Source organism: Caenorhabditis elegans, chromosome V, assembly GCF_000002985.6.
Source record: "Caenorhabditis elegans chromosome V".
NCBI classification, from domain to species: domain Eukaryota; kingdom Metazoa; phylum Nematoda; class Chromadorea; order Rhabditida; family Rhabditidae; genus Caenorhabditis; species Caenorhabditis elegans.
In genome coordinates this window covers 5,177,561-5,198,340 of record NC_003283.11, presented here as the reverse complement: position 1 = coordinate 5,198,340, position 20,780 = coordinate 5,177,561, and the positions used below count along the sequence as shown (strand labels likewise).

The 20,780-nt window shown below is 41.9% G+C and overlaps 4 protein-coding genes across 4 annotated transcripts; 3 read left to right on the top strand and 1 right to left on the bottom strand.

Moving 5' to 3' along the window:
• On the top strand, positions 1–3,100 carry Y47A7.2 (Venom polypeptide). Its single transcript, NM_071993.5, has 6 exons — positions 1–94; positions 211–297; positions 753–827; positions 1,321–1,497; positions 1,890–1,963; positions 2,010–3,100. The coding sequence occupies exons 1-6, from the start codon at positions 14–16 to the stop codon at positions 2,281–2,283; spliced, it is 768 nt and encodes a 255-aa protein (NP_504394.1). The 5' UTR covers positions 1–13; the 3' UTR covers positions 2,284–3,100.
• Positions 3,101–3,732: 632 nt separating this feature from the next.
• abu-8 (Activated in Blocked Unfolded protein response) lies at positions 3,733–5,346 on the top strand. The gene is made up of 3 exons (NM_071992.6): positions 3,733–3,827; positions 3,872–4,042; positions 4,090–5,346. Exons 1-3 carry the CDS (start codon positions 3,774–3,776, stop codon positions 5,200–5,202), a joined length of 1,338 nt encoding a protein of 445 aa, NP_504393.1. The 5' UTR covers positions 3,733–3,773; the 3' UTR covers positions 5,203–5,346.
• A 451-nt stretch (positions 5,347–5,797) lies between these two features.
• Positions 5,798–20,003, top strand: C03A7.13 (glucuronosyltransferase). The gene is made up of 7 exons (NM_001356637.2): positions 5,798–5,968; positions 6,302–6,497; positions 6,550–6,750; positions 6,814–7,120; positions 18,693–18,880; positions 19,444–19,569; positions 19,623–20,003. The coding sequence occupies exons 1-7, from the start codon at positions 5,810–5,812 to the stop codon at positions 19,721–19,723; spliced, it is 1,278 nt and encodes a 425-aa protein (NP_001343693.1). The 5' UTR covers positions 5,798–5,809; the 3' UTR covers positions 19,724–20,003.
• On the bottom strand, positions 14,624–16,429 carry C03A7.2 (Reverse transcriptase domain-containing protein; the record flags this gene model as incomplete). The annotated part of the gene is made up of 4 exons (NM_071989.1): positions 14,624–15,198; positions 15,251–15,418; positions 15,628–15,775; positions 16,337–16,429. 4 exons carry the CDS (start codon positions 16,427–16,429, stop codon positions 14,624–14,626), a joined length of 984 nt encoding a protein of 327 aa, NP_504390.1.
• Positions 20,004–20,780: the final 777 nt, after the last annotated feature.

Genomic DNA, 20,780 nt, shown 5'->3' with positions numbered 1-20,780 from the left:
GCAACACATTCCAATGAACCGTTTGTTATATTTATCGGCACTTTTTGTTGTCGCCTTCGCAGAAGACTCGGAAAATGGTACAATTGTGTCAGCGGTGAGATTTTGGATTTTGACTAAACCATATGGATAATAGAATATTCAACTCAAAATTTGCCTTTTGTCAATCCGAAAAAGAGTAATCAATCAATTCACTGAATACTTAATTTTCAGACCCCGATGTGCATAGAATATGCAGATTGTGTTCACAAAGCACAACAGAAGGCCGAGGAGTGTCACGTTTTGGAGAATAACACCGAGGTACTGTACAATATTTTTCATTTATAGAAAGGCAGGCAATTTTGTGCCTACCTGGAATCAGGGATACTAATGTTCCTGGCATTTTTAGAATACAATCCAAATCGCTGAAAGTCTGAGAAAAAAGAAAATAAATCTAAATTGAAAAACCCTACCCCTTTCAAATTATACTTATAATTAAAAAAAACTATAGCCCGCATATGAGATTTCAGAATATGAGACTACTTTGGTCTAGAGCAGTTCGTAGGATATGTCGACATCATAAAAAGGTTTTCCAAAAAGCAACTCTTTAGTTTTCAGTTTCATTTTTTTGTCTTCTATCTCTATTCCTTTGGGTTTCATTTTCTCTGAAGAAAAGTGGTGACATGTCTCCTCTTTTAAGATTGCGGTGCGGTAACATTTGGGAATGTCATTTTAATATTTTTGGAACAGTTTTTAAAATTTTGAATTTGTTTCAGACCACAAACGGAAAGAAAGGAGTGTGCACCGAAGCGAAACGAATTCATTTGGAAATCAGATCTATTCACGATCAGGTAAATTTTTCTTCTCGGTGATCAACTTGGTTAACTTCTTGACAAAATTTGGCCAAAAAACCAATTGCCTTAGATCAAAAAGTGGCAAATCTTGGGCAAATTTTGGGCAATAGTTGGGCAAGACTTTGGCAAGACTTGGAATAGGCTGCGGTCAAGTTGAGTGCAAGTTTCTTGAACCAAGTCTTGCAAAAGTCTTGCCCAAAATTTGCCACAATAAGTCACAAGTTGATATTTTGGGCAAGATGCTGTAGAAAATAAATTATAGAAATGTTTAAGTAATCATAAACATTTTAAAATTGCGATAATTCAACAAAAACGAATCTAGAACCCGTTGTTTTACGAAGTTGAGTTCTCAGACATTTTGGAAATCGAAATGGTGCTCCAGACACTGCTTATTTTTAAATTTCAAACCCTAATCTATAGTCAATCGTGCTCTCCATATATTTTTTACTCTTGAGTCAAACAAAAAAATAAAAAATTTATATGACTTCAGATGTCCGACGAAATCGAAACATGTGTCCGTGGAAAAGCAGACAGTGTCGTCGGATTGAACGAAAAGAAAAACGAAAGATGCCAAGCTATTCTCAAGAAAAACGCGAAAAGAGCTGCAATTGAGCCGCAGAAAAGAAGATCCAAGAAGGAAAAGAACAGTCTGAAAGCTGCAGCAAGAGTGAGATTTTTGGAATTTGAATTTCAACAGAAAATAAAAGTTGAAACGTATAGGAAATTAATTAGGAAAAATTGAATTTTCAATTCTCTCTCTCTCCCTTTCCTCTTGTATTATCTGGCTCAAGTTTTTTTTTCTCTAATTAAAAATATGTTTACGGTTCCAAAACAACACCAGAATTCGTAGCTTATTTTTTAATTCCACAACCATAATTCCAATACGTACTTTTTTCCAAGTCCTATGAATAGTTGTGCACTTTTCTCCGGACTGGTCTAGACAACCTTTCCCCCCTGTGCTCGTCTCTAATTTCAATTTCCCGATTTATGATCCCTTGTTCACAAATAATATTGCATGGTTATTCACTCAAACACTCCCTCACAAATACACGTTTCTAGACATGCAACAAAGAGGCTCGCCGACTCAAAAGCCAATGTGCTCGACTTGCCAAGTGCTGCCCGGCAGTTAGAGTGTTCGTATCCAAATCTTAATGAGCTTAAAAACTTCTGAATTTCCAGGTGCCATCGAAATGAGGACAAGACTGAGCTGGAGGAGAAGAAGAAGCTATTGAAAGAGGCAACCAAGGATTGTGCAACAAATGGGAAGAAGGGCGTGAAAAAGACTGGAAAACGAGTTGGAGAGGATCGGGAGCGAGAAGGAAAGAAGGCTAAAGGAGATAATAAGAAGACAGGAGGAATTGGAAAATCATTGGAAAGAGCTGCGAATAAGAAGAAGGAGACACCGATTGGAGGAAAGAAGTTGGCTGCAGCACTCGATGATATGCATTCTTAAACTGTTTTCTTTTGAAAGTGGAGTATCGTCGGCGGAAAACTTAAAATTAATATTAAAGGCACTCCTATAGTGCTATAAGGCCCAAATATCATAGTTAGAATTTTCAAAACAAATTTAAAAATGCTTAAAATTATAGTCAAAAAGTCGTGGATCCTCAGTTTCTCCTTTCATTTTTGTTTTGAAGTCGATCAAAAAAAAGCTAAAAAATAATCTAAAATCTCACATTTGTTAAAAAATTTTGTGGTTTACCAAATATTTAATTAAACATCCTTTAAAATTCAAAAATTATAGTTTATTTTACCATGGTATTCGGCCATGTTGAACTATACTTGCACATCCATTTCTCTACTTTGACGGCTTATAACTCGGTTATCTTTGGGTTTATTAAAAAATTGTCAACTGACAAAAAACGTGCAAAATGTATTTCTACATTTTTTTAGTAGAACATTTTTTGATAAATCTAAAAACAACTGAGTTATAAACCGTCAAAGTAGTCTCCGCTCACAATGCTCCACCTTTAACTTCACAACTTTTTCAACATTCCAAATGCGGCTAAAGTTGTGGTGTCAAGATATTAGTTTTATGATTACTCCTGTTTAAGTTAATTTCTTCTGATTTCTTCCTATTTTTCCAATTTCCCTCCCCCAAGTCTTCTTCTTCCCCTAATGTTGTGACCCCCCACCATTTTCTCTTTTTGTCTCCTGCTCCTAGGCATCTTGTCCACCTTAAACAAAAACATTTACAGCTTTTTCTCTCTTGATCTCAGAAATGTTTATTTGCATTGTTTTTTTTTCTGGAAACGACGAATAAAGAATCATACACTAAGAAATCTAGTACATCGAGGTTGTCTAGTCGATGAGTAACCTAATCCGATAGAGCATGAAAACAATATGGAAAGTTCATGAAAAGAGCACCGAGAGCAATTTCTTGCATGCACGTACAAACAGAAATGTCAAAGAACTGTCTCGAGAGAAAACTGGTAATTGCAGGGGTTACCGAGTTACGCACCTACTGGCGCTTTCATTGTTCTCCTACTAGTTTTAAGGCTGCTTCCGCGCTTTACGTGTGAAGACTTTGTGACTATTTACTACTTAATAATGTGCAAGTACACAGAAAAGAGAGAAGGCAAAGATGAAAAGACAATCCGGTAATGTGGCAATGATGATGATCAATATCGTTTACGTCTAGTGTGTATGAAAGTTTACTTTTAGAATGCGCGAACCCCCCTCCCCTCTCCCCCACTTCGCTTTTTTTGCAGTGTATACTGAAAGGAAGCCGCTACCGTCTTGTGAAAATAACATTGAGAGCAGTGGAGAGTGGAGAGAAAACGAGCATTCCGGTTCCGCGCGGAAGATGAAAGATGGGCAAGCAATTACGGGCGTGTGCAAGTTCGGGCGTGGCAATCAGGGTGAAGGTAACTATAAAAGCTAGCAGACAGACTACTCTAGCATCCGTCCTTTCACAGTTCGGCTCTAAACGAACCAATCGAAATGCGCTTCACCACGCTCGCTGTTGCCTTCTTCGCCTGCGCCCTTGTGGTGTCTGTAAGTTTTTCTTTTAAATTGTTAAACATATTCTTTTTTTTTAGGGCAGCGTGCTCCGTGAAAAGAGACAGTGTGGATGTGCTCAGCCACAGCAGAGCCAGTGCTCGTGCCAACAAGTTCAACAGACTCAGTCATGCTCGTGCCAATCTGCTCCAGTTCAACAACAATCCCCATCTTGCTCATGCGCTCAGCCACAACAAACTCAACAAGTTCAGGTACAGCCTATTAACAAACTCGCAAACCATTAATTCAACAATTTTAGGTCCAATCTACTCAATGCGCCCCAGCTTGCCAACAGAGCTGCCAACAACAATGTCAGGCTTCTCCATCAGTGTCCCAGTGCCAGCCACAATGTCAGCAACAGTGCCAGGCTCAATGCACTCCAATGTACAACCCACCAACCACTACCACCACCACCCAAGCTCCAGTTGTCCAATACCAACAGTGCCAACCAGTATGCCAACAGCAATGTCAATCTACCTGTGTTCAACAACAACAACCAGCAGCTCAATGTCAGCCACAATGCCAACAACAATGCAATGTTGCCTGTGATTCCCCATCCACCACCACCCAGGCCCCACAAGTGATCCAAATCCAACTCGAGATCCAACAAGCTCAAGCTCAATGCCAACCACAGTGCCAGCAACAATGCCAATCTTCATGTGTCCAGCAACAACAGCCATCCACCCAATGTGAGCCAGCTTGCAACACTCAATGCTCTGATATCTGCCAACAAACTGCTCAGGCTACCCAACAGGTCTACAACAACAACCAGAACATGAACCAGAACATGAACCAGAATACCAACACCCAAATGTACAACCCATACAACACCAACACCAACCAAGGATCTGCTAACTGCGCTCCAGCCTGCCAGCCAGCTTGTGACAACTCTTGCACATCCCAACAGGCCCAGCCAGTGTACCAACAAGCCCAGCCAACTTACCAAGTCCAGCAAACCACTGCCGCTCCAATGTACGATCCATACAACAACCAAGGATCTGCCAACTGCGCTCCAGCTTGCCAACCAGCTTGTGACAACTCCTGCACTTCCCAGCAGACTCAACCAATGTACCAACCATACGACACAACCACTGAGGCTCCAGCTCAAGTCATCCAGATTGTTCTCCAGACTTCTGTTGCTCAATCATCCCAATGTGCTCCACAATGCGAACAGTCCTGCCAACAGCAATGTGTTCAGCAACAACAGCCAGCTGCTCAGTGCCAAACTGCCTGCCAATCATCATGCTCTAACTCCTGCCAAGCTGCTCAACCAGCAACTACTGCCTGCCAACAGAGCCCACAACAGAGCTCCTGCTCCTGCCAAACTAACTACTCTCCATGCGGAAATGGACAATGCTGCCGCAGAAAGTAAGAAGGACCGAATCGATCGATCGAAGATTTATGGGTATCAATAGTCCATTGTTGCTCAAAATCTTTTTTGTATATTTCGACTACCAATTTTTTTTTGTTTTTGCCTCCTTGTTTTTGAATATACGATGATAAATAATTCATTCTGAATCATACTACAGAACACACAAAGATTGGAAAAGGCTGAATACAGGCTCCAATGTTGCCTCATTCAATTGAAAAAAGAACCTGTCAATTATTATTCCATAAGCGTTCCGCGTGGGGGGCTCCGCGTGGGTTCTATGTTTGCTCAGACTCTTCAAAAAAGTATTGGCGATTTGGCCAAAGACCAAAGGAGCCCGCGAGAACATCTGACGGTTTTTCACAGCTGATAAGCAGGAAATTATTGTTACGCACAACAGCAACCAGTATTTTCGAAAAGTATGGTGAGAACATTTCTGACCTCAAAGTACTCCTTTTATGACAGAACATTAATAGTATATACACTGATAAGTTAAAGACAGATTGACAGATGGTGGTGCGTTGAGTGATAAGACCTCATCTAATATGTTCCTATCGATTTGTTAATTTGTTAATTTATAAATTTATATCTAGTTTATGTTTCAGCAAATATGAAACGAACGTCTATATTATTTATTTTGTTCTTATCATTGGTGTCAACTTTGGTAAATACTTCCAATGTTGTTTTTTTTATAAATGCAATCGGAAAAAGCCATCTGGATTTTGGTGATTCTCTAATCGATAGTCTTGTTGAAAGAGGCCATGTCGTGGTACGTTTGAAGAAAACAATGCTTATTTATGCCGAGATTTTAAAGATTTGTTTGTAATTGGTTAAATTTTAGACACAAAGCTTTCACTACATAATTGAAAAATTTTGTCAACTTTGGCTAATTTCGCTATTCGAATTTTCTTCGAAGTAAGATTCAACTAATCAGCGCCTTCGAATTCCACAAAATCTACCGATTTGTTGAAAATTGGGCGGACCAAATCGCTGATTGGTCGCGCAGTTTTCAATTTGGAGGCAATTCAAAAAGGGTGATTGGTCAAAATTGAAAAATCGAGATATATTTCAATTTTTAAATTTTTTGTTTGTAATATTTTAGGATGTTGTGATTGTTCGAGTCAATAATCTAGTCAAAGGGCACGGAAACAGCAAGGCTTCTAAATTTTACGAGCTTGAAAGTATAAATGGAAGTGATTGGAGCAAACTGAGCCATCTCGCAAGTCCATTTGAAGATCGACCGTTTACATTTAACGGATTCCAAGTTTATAATAAGATTGGAAATGCACTTTGTGAATGTATGTACTCTTAATATTTACCAAACAAAACTAGATCATTTTCAAATTTCAGCAGCACTTGCCGATCAGAACCTTCACGCTTTCCTCACTTCTAGGCAGTATGATATTGGAGTTGTTTCAGTTTTTGATTATTGTGGAATTGGGATGCTTGTGAAGTCAGAAGTTCCATCAATTGCAACATTTAATGCTCTCCCACTCTTATCAATTCAAACAGTGACAATGGGTCTTCCGAATATTGCTTCTCAGGATGTTCGTAAGTTTTTAAATATAAATACTTTGAATCCTAAAGTTACATTTTCCAAAAATAATAATTCAGCGTTGTTCTACTCATTCGACCTGTCAACACTTTACGGTAAATTCTGGAATCTAGCATGCTGGAGATTTCTTAATTTGATCAGAATCCCATCGCTCAAACACGAGCAAGAAAAAATATTCCAAAAAGTGTATGGAGATGATTTCAATATGGACGATATCATCGACAAAGTTGATATCACATTTGTTAATTCCAATGAAGTACTTGAGAGACCACGTCCGCTACATCACAGAATTCAGTACATTGGAGGAATTAATTTGAAAGATCCAAAATCAGTCAATATCAAAGTTGATGTTGACAGCTCAGATAAGTGCGTTGGCGAAACACCTCTGCCGTCAAATATATTAAGCGTCCAGAGAGATACTGGCGGTTGCGGAGTGCCATCGAGGAAGAAGAGATAAGCGGTGTGAATAAGATAACACAATTGTATGCCACAAAACCCCTTTATTGCTCATAGAATAACAAGTAATTTAGGTCATTAGGTCCAAAGACGGCCGCTCACGGTGGAGCGGCCGACATTCAACGAGGCCGACATTGATGGTGGAATGTGTGGAGCCAGACGTGGTGGACGTGGTGACTTGTTGACTTGGTCGTAGAGAGCGAAGTGAAGTGAGCGGAGCGGCATACGTTTTAGGCCAGGGATAATTATACGAAAAGGGGGGAGCTGCGCCTTTAAGGGCGCGGCGAGACCATTTGGAGGGAATTCAAAGAAGGAAGCGTACTGGAGACGAGTTAAGGGGGAAACGAGATTGAATAGAGTTGTATTAGAGGTTTTGAGGTATGGCGATCATGATAGAGTCATGGAGACATCCTCAAAAGGTCACTAATTTGAGAGATGGGTCAGGAACCCAGCCCATCTCACAACACTCCGGGGTTGAAAACAACGACGTGACTTGAATCGTGGTATGATGGAAATAGTTGTAGTACACAGGTTTTTTGGCTTTCCTCGCGAGTACAGGCCGGGTTCTACCGGGATATGCCGTGGGCATATCCTCGGTAGCTTCTGCTTCCTGTCTGACTACTGCTTCCTCATACTCTTCGTTCGGTAAGTCTAAGTCGATGTTTTCGAAAATCGTATCTCCTCCGATAATCTCGTGTCCTTCCAGTCGCTTCTTCGGTATTGAATTGGGATTCGGTATGGTGGGGATATTCAAGTTTTGGGTATTTAGGTCATCGGTATTCTCAGACGTTTCAGCAAGGTTGGGTAGTGTCGATCGAGGAAACAGCTCAGGAGAGTAATGGGCATTACGAGGATCAAAGAGGGCAGTTGAAGGCTTTGGCAGTGAGGTAGTCGACAGATGTTGGACGATCTTTCTCGCATCCATCATTCTCTCTTTATCATCTCCCTGCTTAATGTTTTCAGGGAAACTGTCGGGGTCCGAGGACTCGACTTCGAGATGAATGAGTTGGCGCACAGATCTTTTGAACAACTTTCCTTTGCACCTAACAACCGCTGTACGAGTACCGTCCTCTTTTTCAAACTCGTTTACATGCACATTTACACCTAGAGGCCATTTATGTCGTCGCAAAACGGTCCCACCAGCAATGAACGTGAGAACCCGACAAGCTATGTATTTTAATTTACGTAGAGAATTGGTATAGCCAAATAGAACTATTGAGTCCGAGGTGTTGGGTAGTTTGAGAATGGTCATGGTCAAGGTGGTCGCGGATGTTGTTTCAGCATTTTCCTCAATTGGTCTCTTCTTCTTTTTCGTCGACGGATCGATGATTTTAAAGTGGACCAAATTTTGGATTTCAGCTGGACAAATAACCGTGCCCTCAAATATGCTTGAGCCAAACTCACTACTAAACAACTCTAAACTTGGAGTAGTCCATTTGTCATCTCTTTTGGTTGAGTGAAGCAGGTCAACATCGGCAATGTCACTCGGCCTGAGAAATTGAGTCAAGCCTTTGCAGATATCTTTGCTCATAATTCTCATGATCTGAGGCACTAGCTCGATGGCGCCTGTCTCCTCGTGGGTATCAAAAAATTTGTGGTATTGATTTACTGAATTGGGGAATTTTAAGGATCCTAGAGCATTTATTGTGGCATCCAGTCTTCTCAAAGCTACGCCGTAACTGTCATTCAGACGCACTTCATTCCCATTTGGTAGGAAAGCAACTTCTAAAATGCCCTCAGAATAGTATCTGAGGCTATTTCCGAATGAGGCTTGTAGATCATTCGCGGATGATTTTTTGGAATAATCGGAAGAGTATAGTACCTCAATTCCGATTTTCTCTAATCTCTGCTGCTGAACTACGTGAAGTATCAATGCTGAATTCCAGTTTTTGGGTGCCTGATTATCGAGTAAGGTCGTCACATGCGTTGAAGTTTCATCAATTAGATTTTTCTCCATGCATGTTCGATCCTCCTCGGAGAAGACCGGTACTTTTTTCGGGGTTTCGGGCATTTGTTCAATACCTGCTAACATTAAGGTGAGCTTTGTCTGTGAGCTTCTTCCCCTTAGCTGCAGTTTGAACACGTATAAATTGTTATTGGTCGCACCGTTGAAACCAGAGAGATACATATTTATCATCGCGAAGACTTTCATTTTGAGCTTTGCCGCACAGTCATAGGCAAGAAGGGATAGCGATGCTCCCGAATTTATAAGAGTCAGGATGCAATCGTTGACCTTGGTGCGCAGACATATAAAAGAAAGTCCTTCATCGCGTACCGACTTTTCCGGCGCCAGCTGGTGTGCTGGTTTCGATCGGGAAATAGCCGCTGCAAATAGTTCTACATCTGGTTTTGCTGGGACTTGTTGCGGATCTGTTGTTGGAAGAAAAGAGAGAAAAGTGTTGCTGTCAAGTGAATGCGCGGGTGGTGATGGAAGAAAAATCGGACATGATATTTGAGATGTCGGTTGCAATGCGACCTGGGGGACAGGGTACGATGGTGTTGTCCCCGTGCCTGCCCAGGCCTGCCTATTGCTGGTTGGATCCCGATTGCCGGCCTTCCCGGCTAGCTCGAAAAAACTGCTGCACAGGAGGGGCGTCATCTGGGTAGTTTTTCATGTCTCGATAATACTCTTTCTTTGTGCATCCACCCGCGTGATGCATACCTTGACAGAATACACATACCAGTGTGCATCTGCATCGTTCGATACTGTGTCGACCCGTGCAAATTGGACACAGCTTGGTATCCCTGAGCGCCTGTCTGAACGCCTTGCTGGAGAGCGTACATCTCAAACTAGAGTGTCGTTTTCCGCATGCTCGACATGGACTCTTAGGGTTTTCGTCCTGGACTGGAAATGTCTTCGGGAGGAGTTTGGTAATTGGACCACCTTTGCCCGGTGCATACCACCCTTCCAACAACTCACCTGAAGAAGTATCAAAATACTTGTCTGGATGGTCCGCTGGTTTAAACACAGGGCTATCAGCCAAATACTTGGTCTTCTTCAGGTTTCCTAGATCCTTGTAGGCTGTGGCTACGTTGAGAGTAACCTCATACGGGAACTCGAGTCCATGTCCGCTAGTTTCATTTTGGCCGGTGAAAGGGAGATGTTTGAGAGCTAGCACGGATTCTCTTGCTATGTCATCAATGCATTTGTTGACAAAGTCAAAGATCTCGTGGAACGTGGCGTCTTCTCCTTTCTGACCCCAGTATTGAGTGACTCGAGTGCGGATTGCTTGGGGTAGTCGAGACGTAAGAGGCGTGAACGTCCTCTCATCATTCTCTGCAATACCGGTGAGTGTCAACTGTTCGGCCAGATTGGAATGTCGCACCACTGCTCTTCTCATCTCCTTTACATCCGACTGTGGGAAACCGACGGCGTGGATTTTTGCTAGCAAACTAGTTTTGTTTTCGTCTTTCCCGTGAATCGAATTCAGTGATCCGATGGTTTTCTCAATTGCCTCAGCCGGAGCACTGCTGTTCGAGATACAGTCTCGTGCTTTGCCCAACAGGTGCGTTTTTAAAATCATAAATTTATTGGTGGGTTTCAGATTTCTGTTTTTCATCACCGATTCGTTAAAATCAGTGAGAAAAGTTTTCAGATTCGTGGACCCGTCGAATTTGTCAAGATATTTCAAAAGACCTTGGGTTTCCAGAGAACTCGACTTCTTCACCTCGACATATCGAATATTTCTCCGAGTCTTTCGTGGCAGTTCGTCGTCCTCATCGGAACTTTGGTCAGATTGAATATCGTTGACTATTTTTTTGTTGGATTTGATTTGAGAGACAATTTTAGGTGCTTCCAATTCTCCCACTCGTTCAGTGAGCCCATTTATCAAGTCGCGGTATGATTGAACCTCTGACTGCAGTTGGTTCTGACCTTGAATAATTTTTTCAAGAGCCGACACCATCTGTCTCGACAGAGGATCTCCGACCTGCGCTTGAGGAGGTGCTTCTCCTGGAGTTGGGTGGAAGTTTGACTCTGTATGAGTTCCAGCACTTGCATGATTCATCGTGAGATCTCTGTCTCTACGTGTTGGCAAGACTGGTCCAGCATACTCGGTCGTTGTGAGCGTACCTGGTCCCTTATTCGTGGGGACATCATTCCTGAGAGTGGGGGTGTCATGCGGGCCCTGTTCGATCTGCTCACGTTTCCCTTGGACCACCCCCTGAAGTGCTGATGATGTACCATGAAGTTGTTGTTGTTCAGTCAATGTACGAGTGCCATTTCCTCGATTTGACGCGGGTGTTGACTGATCTACTTGTGACTCGACGCGGCCCATCATGTACGAGTATCGTAACTCGTCTTGAAGAGTCATCGCGCCGTAATCCCATGAAAGCCTCGAACGATTCGAAAGTGGAGTTCCTGCTGGCGAGTTTGAGGCTTCGTGAAAAGTACGGAGGTTGGTTACCGTACGATGTTGGCCTGAGCTTCTGTGAGCTTGATCTTCCACCGTCGGTTCCAGCTCCATCTCCCCATCGACCTCATCTTCGTCAGTCACAGCTCCTGCTTCCGCGTCCGTGGCTTCCAGTGTAGAAGCGTCAAAAGATGAGATCGGGATGTTTCTCACTCTCATTTCCATCCGCAGCGTTTCAATTTCGCGTCTCAGATGAGTCGCGAAAGTAGATGCTTTGGACTTCTCGAGTAGTTCGATAACTTCCTGATAGTATGCTTGCTGATTCGGATTTTCCACCATTTCCGGATCGCCAAACTTATCGTCAATGAAGTCGCGCATTCCTTCGAGTGCCCCTAAGACGGTCTGAAGCCGAATTAGTAGTGCATCGAGGTAAGTTGCGTCCTCATCGCTGATAAGATGGTGAGGTGGCATGGTAGGGAAGATTTTCATCTTTGCTTCCGATTCAGCTAAGACACGCTTAGCGATCTCAATTTTTTGGTTGATGCGACGTTTCAGAGGTCCTACAAGACGGATCGCGAGAGAAGTATTTCTCTTTTTCGTCCGACCTGCGGTCACTCTTTCAGTCGCGGTTGATGGTGGGATCCGTGCGTCCTGCCCTGGTGACGTGTGGTCGCTACGGTCCGGGTATATTGGGCCATTGTTCAAGGACGCCATAATTTAAGTCGAGGGTAATTGCCCGAGGACAATATTAATCCAGTAACCTTTAATTATTAACTATTAGACAATATAAATTGAAAAATGAAGAATAATAGAGGATAAGAGAGAAATAAAGTCTGAAGGAATTTTATGATTTGATTTGTGAGTTCCAATCCAAACAGTGAATTTGGACAGAGATAGGGATTTGGAACTTTTATATTATTTTTTTTTTTTGGTGAATTCCAATCCAAACAGTGAATTTGGACAGAGATAGGGATTTGGAATTCGTATTTTTTTTTTGGTGAATTCCAATCCAAACAGTGAATTTGGACAGAGATAGGGATTTGGAATTCGTATTTTTTTTTGGTGAATTCCAATCCAAACAGTGAATTTGGACAGAGATAGGGATTTGGAATTCGTATTTTTTGGTTAATTCCAATCCAAACAGTGAATTTGGACAGAGATAGGGATTGGAATTTTAGTTTTTGGTGAATTCCAATCCAAACAGTGAATTTGGACAGAGATAGGGATTTGGAATTCGTATTTGTGTACAGTCTCAGGGACCTTGGTGGCGAGATCCAAAAAATGAAGTTGTTCAAAGAATGGTTTCTCTTTGGAGTCAAACTCTACCAGCATTATAATGCCTCGGGTTCCTACGCATTCCGGAATGCATTTGAATTTGGCTGGATCGAGGCGATTTTTTTGTTTTATTGAGGAGTTAAGATGGGTGCGAGGATGCTGAGATGGGGCTTTTTGCGCGCGCGTGAGGGGTTATTCTAACTTATGAGTGAGTGGTCGTATTAAATATATGTTTAATTGCGTGACCCGACTCTAAGTAGATAATCCCTCACACACAAGCGCATGATAATCATCACTCAGTCTCACACTGTGTTCTGAAAGAAAAGGGATCGATGACTGGGGTTCTGCGGGGTAGTTTCCCAAAATTTATCTGTATTTCAACTGCTGTTCCTTTTCTCACTCAGGCCACATACGTACAATGTGTGGTAAGAAAAGGAAACGGAAAGAAATATTCACAAGATGTATTATGTTCTGTACTGTCTAGAATGGCCATTTTCTAATATGACAGTCAGCACGGATTTCATGTTTAATAGCCAGAGTCATGCTGCCACTGGACTCTAGACAATCGATCACGTGTTATAACCAACTAGTTTCAAATCCTAACCGTAACTTAAAGCGCGCAAGCTCAGCTGTGTCATTCAATACAGATAATTTTTTGGTTCACATTTCCTCGTGAATCGTCCCGGTCAGTTCCTATTCAATCGTCGATGTACTATTAAACTGATCAAAGGGACAAGAGGTGTAAAGATCGCAACGGCCCGCACAGGAGATATCTGTCTCACAGTGTCCTTGTCACGACCTTCACAACCTCTATAACCTTGTTTTTTATTTTTATTTAAGTTTTTAAATGACTCTAATCCAAAGAATGAACGCTACATAGATTCGGAATTGGAGTATTTAATTTGATGTTTTATTTTTATTAATTTTTAAATATTTAAGTATTTTTAAGTTCTTCCATCTGTCATTCCTCTTAAGTACTATTGATTGAATTAATCATCAACAGTCTTACGGGGAAGATCTGTGGTAGTGGTGGTAACTCGGAACTAAATAGGCTGGATCCTTTCTCCCTCAGACTTTTTAATGGATAATAATAATTTTAATTAAAGATAATGATTGAGTTAGAGACTCATGATAATAAGCGATGAATGGAGAGAAAGGCTATTTGTAACGGTTTTATTGGGAGATAAATTATAGCTAATATTACAGCCCCTCATGCCATGACGGAGTTAAAGAGACTGGGGAGAAACGGGGAAGGACGCAGGTGTTGGGTGAGATTTGAGAAATAAACGCGGGTGGTGGAATAGTTGAGTAGGAAACGGGTAATAAAAGAACAAACTAACAACGATTATTAGAAAGTTCAACTTGTGGTAGGTAGTAGTGGATCGAAGGTCAGAGCTAGTGCTCCGCCTTCTCTTTCTGTCCATTTTCTGGTACTAGCCAATCAATTTCTTGACTGGCGTCCTGGAGCTGGTCAGAGCACTCTCCTCCTAAAGGAACTTCTAATTCACGGAGTTCAGTCTCTTTTCCCTCAGCTTTTCCTCAACTCATTCTCTTTTCCCCGGAATAAAACGCAAACCCACCTCGTTTTCCTTGGTTGCTTTCCTTCTTTCCCGCCTTCTGCTCAAATGCTCCGGGGCTGGGGAATCTGTAGTATCGCGGTTGTTGATCATGCCATTCTGCTTTCTTTTTCCGGTTTTTTGAGTGCAGGTTTCGAACTAGATTGATTTCGAGGCTGTTGATGTTGTGAATTCTTGATTAGACGTGGATGATGGGTTGGCTGCACTACTCAGGCGATGTGGAGGACTTGGATTTCTTCAAATGGAGCGCTCTTCGCCGATTTCATAGTAGAAATCGTGCAGAGCTGCGCCATTCGACGAGTTTCGCAGGGCTCGGAGTTATCATGGTGCGCGGATGGTGGGGTACGAGAGGACACACATGCGCATCCGAGCAAGCATTGGAATGGAAAGTAATCCATCCAACTTGCCCGGTACTCATAGCACCGCTCAGTACCTTGCCCTCTCGCCCATCTAACAACATCTTCTCTTATTTTGCTCATCCTCGGACTCTCCGTTCTCGCCTCCCTACTCGTCTTTGTAAAGCCCGTACGCGAGTAGTAGCCGGCTGTGTCGATCGTGATGATCGAGAGCTCGCGGCCGTACGCGGTCGTGGCTTCAACAATGATCTTGGCATTCACCAGACCATTGTTTCCAAAGATCGAGTAGGCATGTGCAGAGACGTCGAGGCACGAGTTGCGGGAAACGCGGGTGTTGATGTTGCCGATGGTCACACGATGATCTTCTCCAGCTCTCTTCAGATGGTCCAAGTCCTGGATCAGCGTGGCGTGGCTCCCAGCAATCTTCTCTAAAAGAATTCACAATTAGGGTGGAAGCACGATGACAAACCAATACTATACCTTCCAGTCGGCTAACCATTCCGCGGATGTTGTCAAGGGCCGCGTTGGTGACAGCTGTCTCGTCTCGTGACTCGCCCAAGTGGGTGGTCATCGTAGCGAGGCAGCTCTCTACCTTCTGCGTGCTCTCCCCGACTGACACCTGCATAGCGCTCCAAGCTTCCAATAGAGCTGAAATAATGAAATAATTATGTGAATTCTAAATGTTCTATTTTTGTCCGGAGTCCACGTGGTCGGCAAAGGGATAGTGCCATCGTCCTCGATTTCTCGAGTCGTGACTATTCCTCATTGTCGCACACTATGTTCTCCTTTCAAAAATATCGATCCGAATTCAGCACATTATCGCACTTTCCAGTTCGTTTCTTCGAATACTTAATCACCTCCTAGAGTTTCCTCGTTGGCGGTGGTCGCGGATGATGTTGGCAGTGATTGCACGATAGTCTCGGCATCATCCGGCAGGGTTGGCGGCGAAGCTGTGTGCTTTGCCTGCGCCCCGTCCTGGAGAGTCGGTGTATCCTCGCCCACTGCCTGAAACAACACTCGTCTGTATAAATATTTAAAGAAATTTTTATTAGAATTTGGTATCAAGGTAATGCTCGAAGTTTCTTTACGCAGGAACTCATTTGGCAGGAAAGTGCCAGCACACGATCCGAGAACCAAACTTCGGCATTTTATTGAAAAGGAAGCGGTGGAAAAATGTTGAACTAAGAATCACGCCCCGCGATTGCGTGTGAATCGCTAGGCTGTGTTCCCGTTTCTACTTTTTCTCGTGTTAAGTCAAAACTATGAATTAAAATGCTCGAATTCTCTTTACGCAGGATCTCATTTGGCAGGAAGGCGTTAAAAACGCGCTCCGAGAACCAGATTTCGGCAAATTAATTATAGAAAGCGGTGGGAAATATTGAAACTAAGCATCACGTCCTGTGATTGCTGTGAATCACTGGACTGTGTGCCCGTCTCAACATTTCTCATGGTAATTGACAATCGCGGGCAACGGTGGCACCGGCTGTCAATTATGTGTCATATTTTTAGGTGAAAGTCACTTTTTAAATCGGAATATTTAATAATTTTTCAATAAAAAATGCTTACATTGGTGGGAATCGCGGGTGGTGGCATCGGAATCTCAATCGCGGGTGGTGGAGTGCTCTTTTTGGGTTGTCCGGCTGCTTTGTTCGGTACCATGCTGAATTTAAACTAATAATTCTATTGAAAACTATTTTTTTACGAAAAATTACGAAAAGAAACGAAGGAAAATCATCAAAAAGTGTCAAAAAATGAACAAAATCGTAGGCCAATCCCAAAAATTCGAATAATTTTAGGGGGGGACCATGACTAATGTTCACCGTGCACAATCTGTGAGGTTCACCGCGCTGCTACCGTAACCCACGCGCAAAATCATTTTCAACGAATTTTAGTGGTGGTTCAGTGGATTTGGATAGAATTCAGCATGTTTCGGAGGAAAACCGGATATTTTGAATTTTTTCAGGTCGGAATAATCGATAATCTTCACTTTTGATCGAATTTTGCCGAAAATCACCCAAATTTCTTTGGGAAAACGCAGATTTCCAGCAAAATCGTCGCAAATTCGAATTTTTAGACTTTCTCGAGATGAAATCCTTCATAGAGCGTTCCCCAAGATGAGGATGAGATTCGTGCGTGCAACTCCTGCGATGTCGATGAGATCTGGTTGGCTCCTTTGGATGGGAATCAGCGCCGATACGGTCAATCTCCTTCAGCCACGCGTATTTAAATTCCAGATTTTGACCGTTCTACGCTTCTTCTTCTCCACGGTTCCAACACAGTCTGCTATTTTGAGTTTTTTGAGTGGGGGAAATCGTCGAACGGAAAATGCTAGAGCAATTTTCTCAGTATCGATCAATTTTCCAGGTGGTTTTCTACTCGTTTTCTGATAATTTGAGGTCGCTGTCTGGTTTTCTCGTAACATCCGTATCGATCGCCACTTCTGGACGCTCAACCGACATTTATCGATTTTAACGTCTCCTTGAGTGCGTTTTCGACGCGGATGTTGTCGTGAGTCAACCTTTGGCGCCACAAATTCCAGAAACGAATTCGTATCGATCATTAGGGGAAATCGACAGTGCAATTTCCTCGCTAACGTCAATTTTTCCACATTCTCCTCGATCGTTGGATGGACCTTCGTGTCGGCGGCGGTGACGGCGTGACTCCTTTGCCCATTTCACAGAGCACGTTCCTAGGGGCACAGTGACCCGAAGAAGACCGATTTCCTTGAAATTTTAGGGCAAGAGGGATCCAAACATCAGCTTCTTTCAGCATTTGCAGCAGTCCAAACGGCAGCCCGAATGTCGCGGTCCTTCAGCAGAAGCTTCCTGACGCAGATGATGTACACACGGCTATTGACGGCAGTGACGGCGTGACTCCTTTGTCCTTTTCACAGAAAACGTTCTTCGGGGCACAGTGGCCCGATAAAACCGATTTCCGCGAAGTTTAGGACAAGAGGAATCCAAACATCAGCGGCAGTCCGACGGTCGTAGTCCTCCAGCAGCAGCTTCCTGACGCGGATGATGTAGACACTGCCAATGACGTCCCGAAAGTCCTCCATAGATCGATGGTAGAAGACGAGTAGAAAGTTAGGATCTCCGCGTGATTTAAATGTTTTCTGGGTTGCTCCATCCTTCTCCTGGAAAGATGTGAGTAATCTCCGAGCTAAGGTAGTTCGGGTCAACAAAAGGTGGTTTATCCACCTGCCTTCTCTAACTTCGCTCGTGGCAACCAGTTCTCTCTTCCCAACAGGTTCATTCGTTTCCAATTTCGAAGCAAAGCTTCGAAACCGGTCGATGCACCATGTTGACAGCTCAGATAAGTGCGTTGGGGAAACACCTCTGCCGTCAAATATATTAAGCGTCCAGAGAGATACTGGCGGTTGCGGAGTGCCATCGAGGAAGAAGAGATAAGCGGTGTGAATAAGATAACACAATTGTATGTCACAAAACCCCTTTATTGCTCATAGAATAACAAGTAATTTAGGTCATTAGGTCCAAAGACGGCCGCTCACGGTGGAGCGGCCGACATCCAACGAGGCCGACATTGATGTTGGAATGTGTGGAGCCAGACGTGGTGGACGTGGTGACTTGTTGACTTGGTCGTAGATAGCGAAGTGAATTGAGCGGAGCGGCTTACGTTTTAGGCCAGGGATAATTATACGAAAAGGGGGGAGCTGCGCCTTTAAGGGCGCGGCGAGACCATTTGGAGGGAATTCAAAGAAGGAAGCGTACTGGAGACGAGTTAAGGGGGAAACGAGATTGAATAGAGTTGTATTAGAGGTTTTGAGGTATGGCGATCATGATAGAGTCATGGAGACATCCTCAAAAGGTCACTAATTTGAGAGATGGGTCAGGAACCCAGCCCATCTCACAACAGTTGATGAGTTGTTGTCTCGATCTAGAAAAGGAACTATTATCTTCAGTTTTGGAACTCAAATTCCATCTTCAGTCTATCCTCGATATGCAGTTCGGAATTTTGTGAAGGTGTTTAAAAAGTACCCAGAATACGCATTCCTATGGAAATATAATGTGCAACCTGGAGAGGAGAAGCTGTTCGAGAATGTTGGAAATGTAATTTTGTTGGATTGGTTGCCACAGACAGATTTGTTATGTAAGTTCTCGTGGCGATTAAAACGTTTTTTGAAAACTTGTCTAACGAATTTAAATACAACCTGTTTCTCAAAAAATTGTGTAATATATAACTTCGTTCCAATAAAAACCGGAAACCCCGTTTGCAGTGTGAAAAACCGGCTCGAAAATGCTTAGAAAATTGAACTTTTTTTTCTTGGAGTACTAGAATGTTATTTTTGCACATATAGGTAGCTTGGGTTTATTTTATTGAAAATGCTCTCAATTTGTTAAAACTAAAAATGTCTCTGAATTTTTCTTAAATTTAAGACTATGAACAGGACAGAATGAGCATGTTAAGGTGCAAAACAAACCAACAAAAAATTAGAATTCCAAGTAATGCCATTTTTGAAAACCCCGGAAATTCAGTTCCGTACAGCCCTTTTCGATGACTTAGAGCTGATTTTTCTTCCACGGAACACCCGGAACTTTTCAGTTGTTTTGTTTTAAATTATAAACGTCAGTTTAGGAACCTATAATTTCTGTTTCAATGTTTCCCCACATACTCTTTAACTCCATACAAAAATTAAAATAAATCGTTTTCAGACGATCCACGTGTCATTGGTTTTATTTCACACGTTGGTTTGAACTCATTCAGTGAAGCTTCTTATTCTGGAAAACCTATAATTGCAATCCCTCTATTTGCTGATCAACCTTATAACGCAAGAAATGGTACGTTCAACAACTATCATAAACTCTTTTATCGAAACATATGTTTTTATCAGGTGTCGCCCGAGGAACAACCTATTTATTGAATAAATCTAAACTGACAGAAGAGAGCATTGACAATGGAAAATGCAAAGAAACTTCAGAAGATGTTAGTTGAAAAGCCTACAAATCCAAAGAAACGATTTGTTGAATGGATGGAATACGCTGCAGCAAATCCAGGACTTCATAAAATATTTGCACTTCCCGGAGCAAAAATGGGGATTATCGAGTATTATTGTGTGGATACTATTGTTTTTGTAATTTTAATTGGGATCTCTACTTTTTATATCTTGACGAGAGTTGTGAAAACGCTAATATCAATAATTCGAATTGATAAGAAACCTAAAATAGAGTAAAACTAATTATGGGAGTAAAAATAATAAATTATTTTCAGTTTATCTTTAATTTTTTTAATAATTTCAAATTGAAAACATGAAATGATGAAAATAAAGTGGACCAGTTACGACGTCAAAGTCCAATGCTCTGTTTGTATAAAGGAGCCAATTGATAAGTTAATGGAAAACTGACATCGCGTTATGATGACTGATAAGGAAATCATATTTTTGTTTCTTTGTCTACCCAATAATTAGACCACAATTCACTATATAGATTTTTTTAGGTTATATTTTTAATTTCCAATCTATTTTCACAGACTTTATGGTGTTAAGTGTACTCCATAGCTCGTATTAGAAACAGATGACAATATTTTTCTTGTATTAAATAAAAATCGAGAATTTATGTTTAATGGATCATTTATATTCCATCAATGACTTTTACCAAAAGTTACAAAAGCCTAGGTCGAAGCATCCCAAAAAAAGACGATTTTTCCGTATTTTCCCTATTAGTAGTGCTCCCATTGAATTGTTTTCCTTTTAACACGGTATCCCCGAAATTCTAATTATTTACCTGATTATGTTTTAAAATGTAAAATGTCTATGTGAATTTCTCGACCCAAATTATTTATTTCATCCAACGTTTGATGGAAAGACTTGTACATAGGTGGTATAAGCATGAAATTTCTATTAGTATTGCATTCAAAATATCTGGTTGAACAATATGTTTCCTGAAATACTATTATGAAATACTACCATAATGCTAGAATACTACCATTTGTTGATAATTTTTAAAATCCATGTAAACAAATATTTACAAGCTAGTCAACAAGTCTGCTATAC

What these genes read in the sequence shown, in the direction of transcription:
- C03A7.13 (NM_001356637.2), top strand. Translation starts at nt 5,810, where the DNA reads ATGAAACGAACGTCTATATTATTTATTTTGTTCTTATCATTGGTGTCA. An exon ending in GATGTTGACAGCTCAGATAA is followed by an intron (nt 7,121 to 18,692) that starts GTGCGTTGGCGA and finishes TATTATCTTCAG; the next exon opens with TTTTGGAACTCAAATTCCAT. An exon ending in ACCTTATAACGCAAGAAATG is followed by an intron (nt 19,570 to 19,622) that starts GTACGTTCAACA and finishes TGTTTTTATCAG; the next exon opens with GTGTCGCCCGAGGAACAACC.
- Y47A7.2 (NM_071993.5), top strand. Translation starts at nt 14, where the DNA reads ATGAACCGTTTGTTATATTTATCGGCACTTTTTGTTGTCGCCTTCGCA. An exon ending in TTTTGGAGAATAACACCGAG is followed by an intron (nt 298 to 752) that starts GTACTGTACAAT and finishes AATTTGTTTCAG; the next exon opens with ACCACAAACGGAAAGAAAGG. An exon ending in GTCTGAAAGCTGCAGCAAGA is followed by an intron (nt 1,498 to 1,889) that starts GTGAGATTTTTG and finishes ACACGTTTCTAG; the next exon opens with ACATGCAACAAAGAGGCTCG.
- abu-8 (NM_071992.6), top strand. Translation starts at nt 3,774, where the DNA reads ATGCGCTTCACCACGCTCGCTGTTGCCTTCTTCGCCTGCGCCCTTGTG. An exon ending in CCTGCGCCCTTGTGGTGTCT is followed by an intron (nt 3,828 to 3,871) that starts GTAAGTTTTTCT and finishes CTTTTTTTTTAG; the next exon opens with GGCAGCGTGCTCCGTGAAAA. An exon ending in AACAAACTCAACAAGTTCAG is followed by an intron (nt 4,043 to 4,089) that starts GTACAGCCTATT and finishes CAACAATTTTAG; the next exon opens with GTCCAATCTACTCAATGCGC.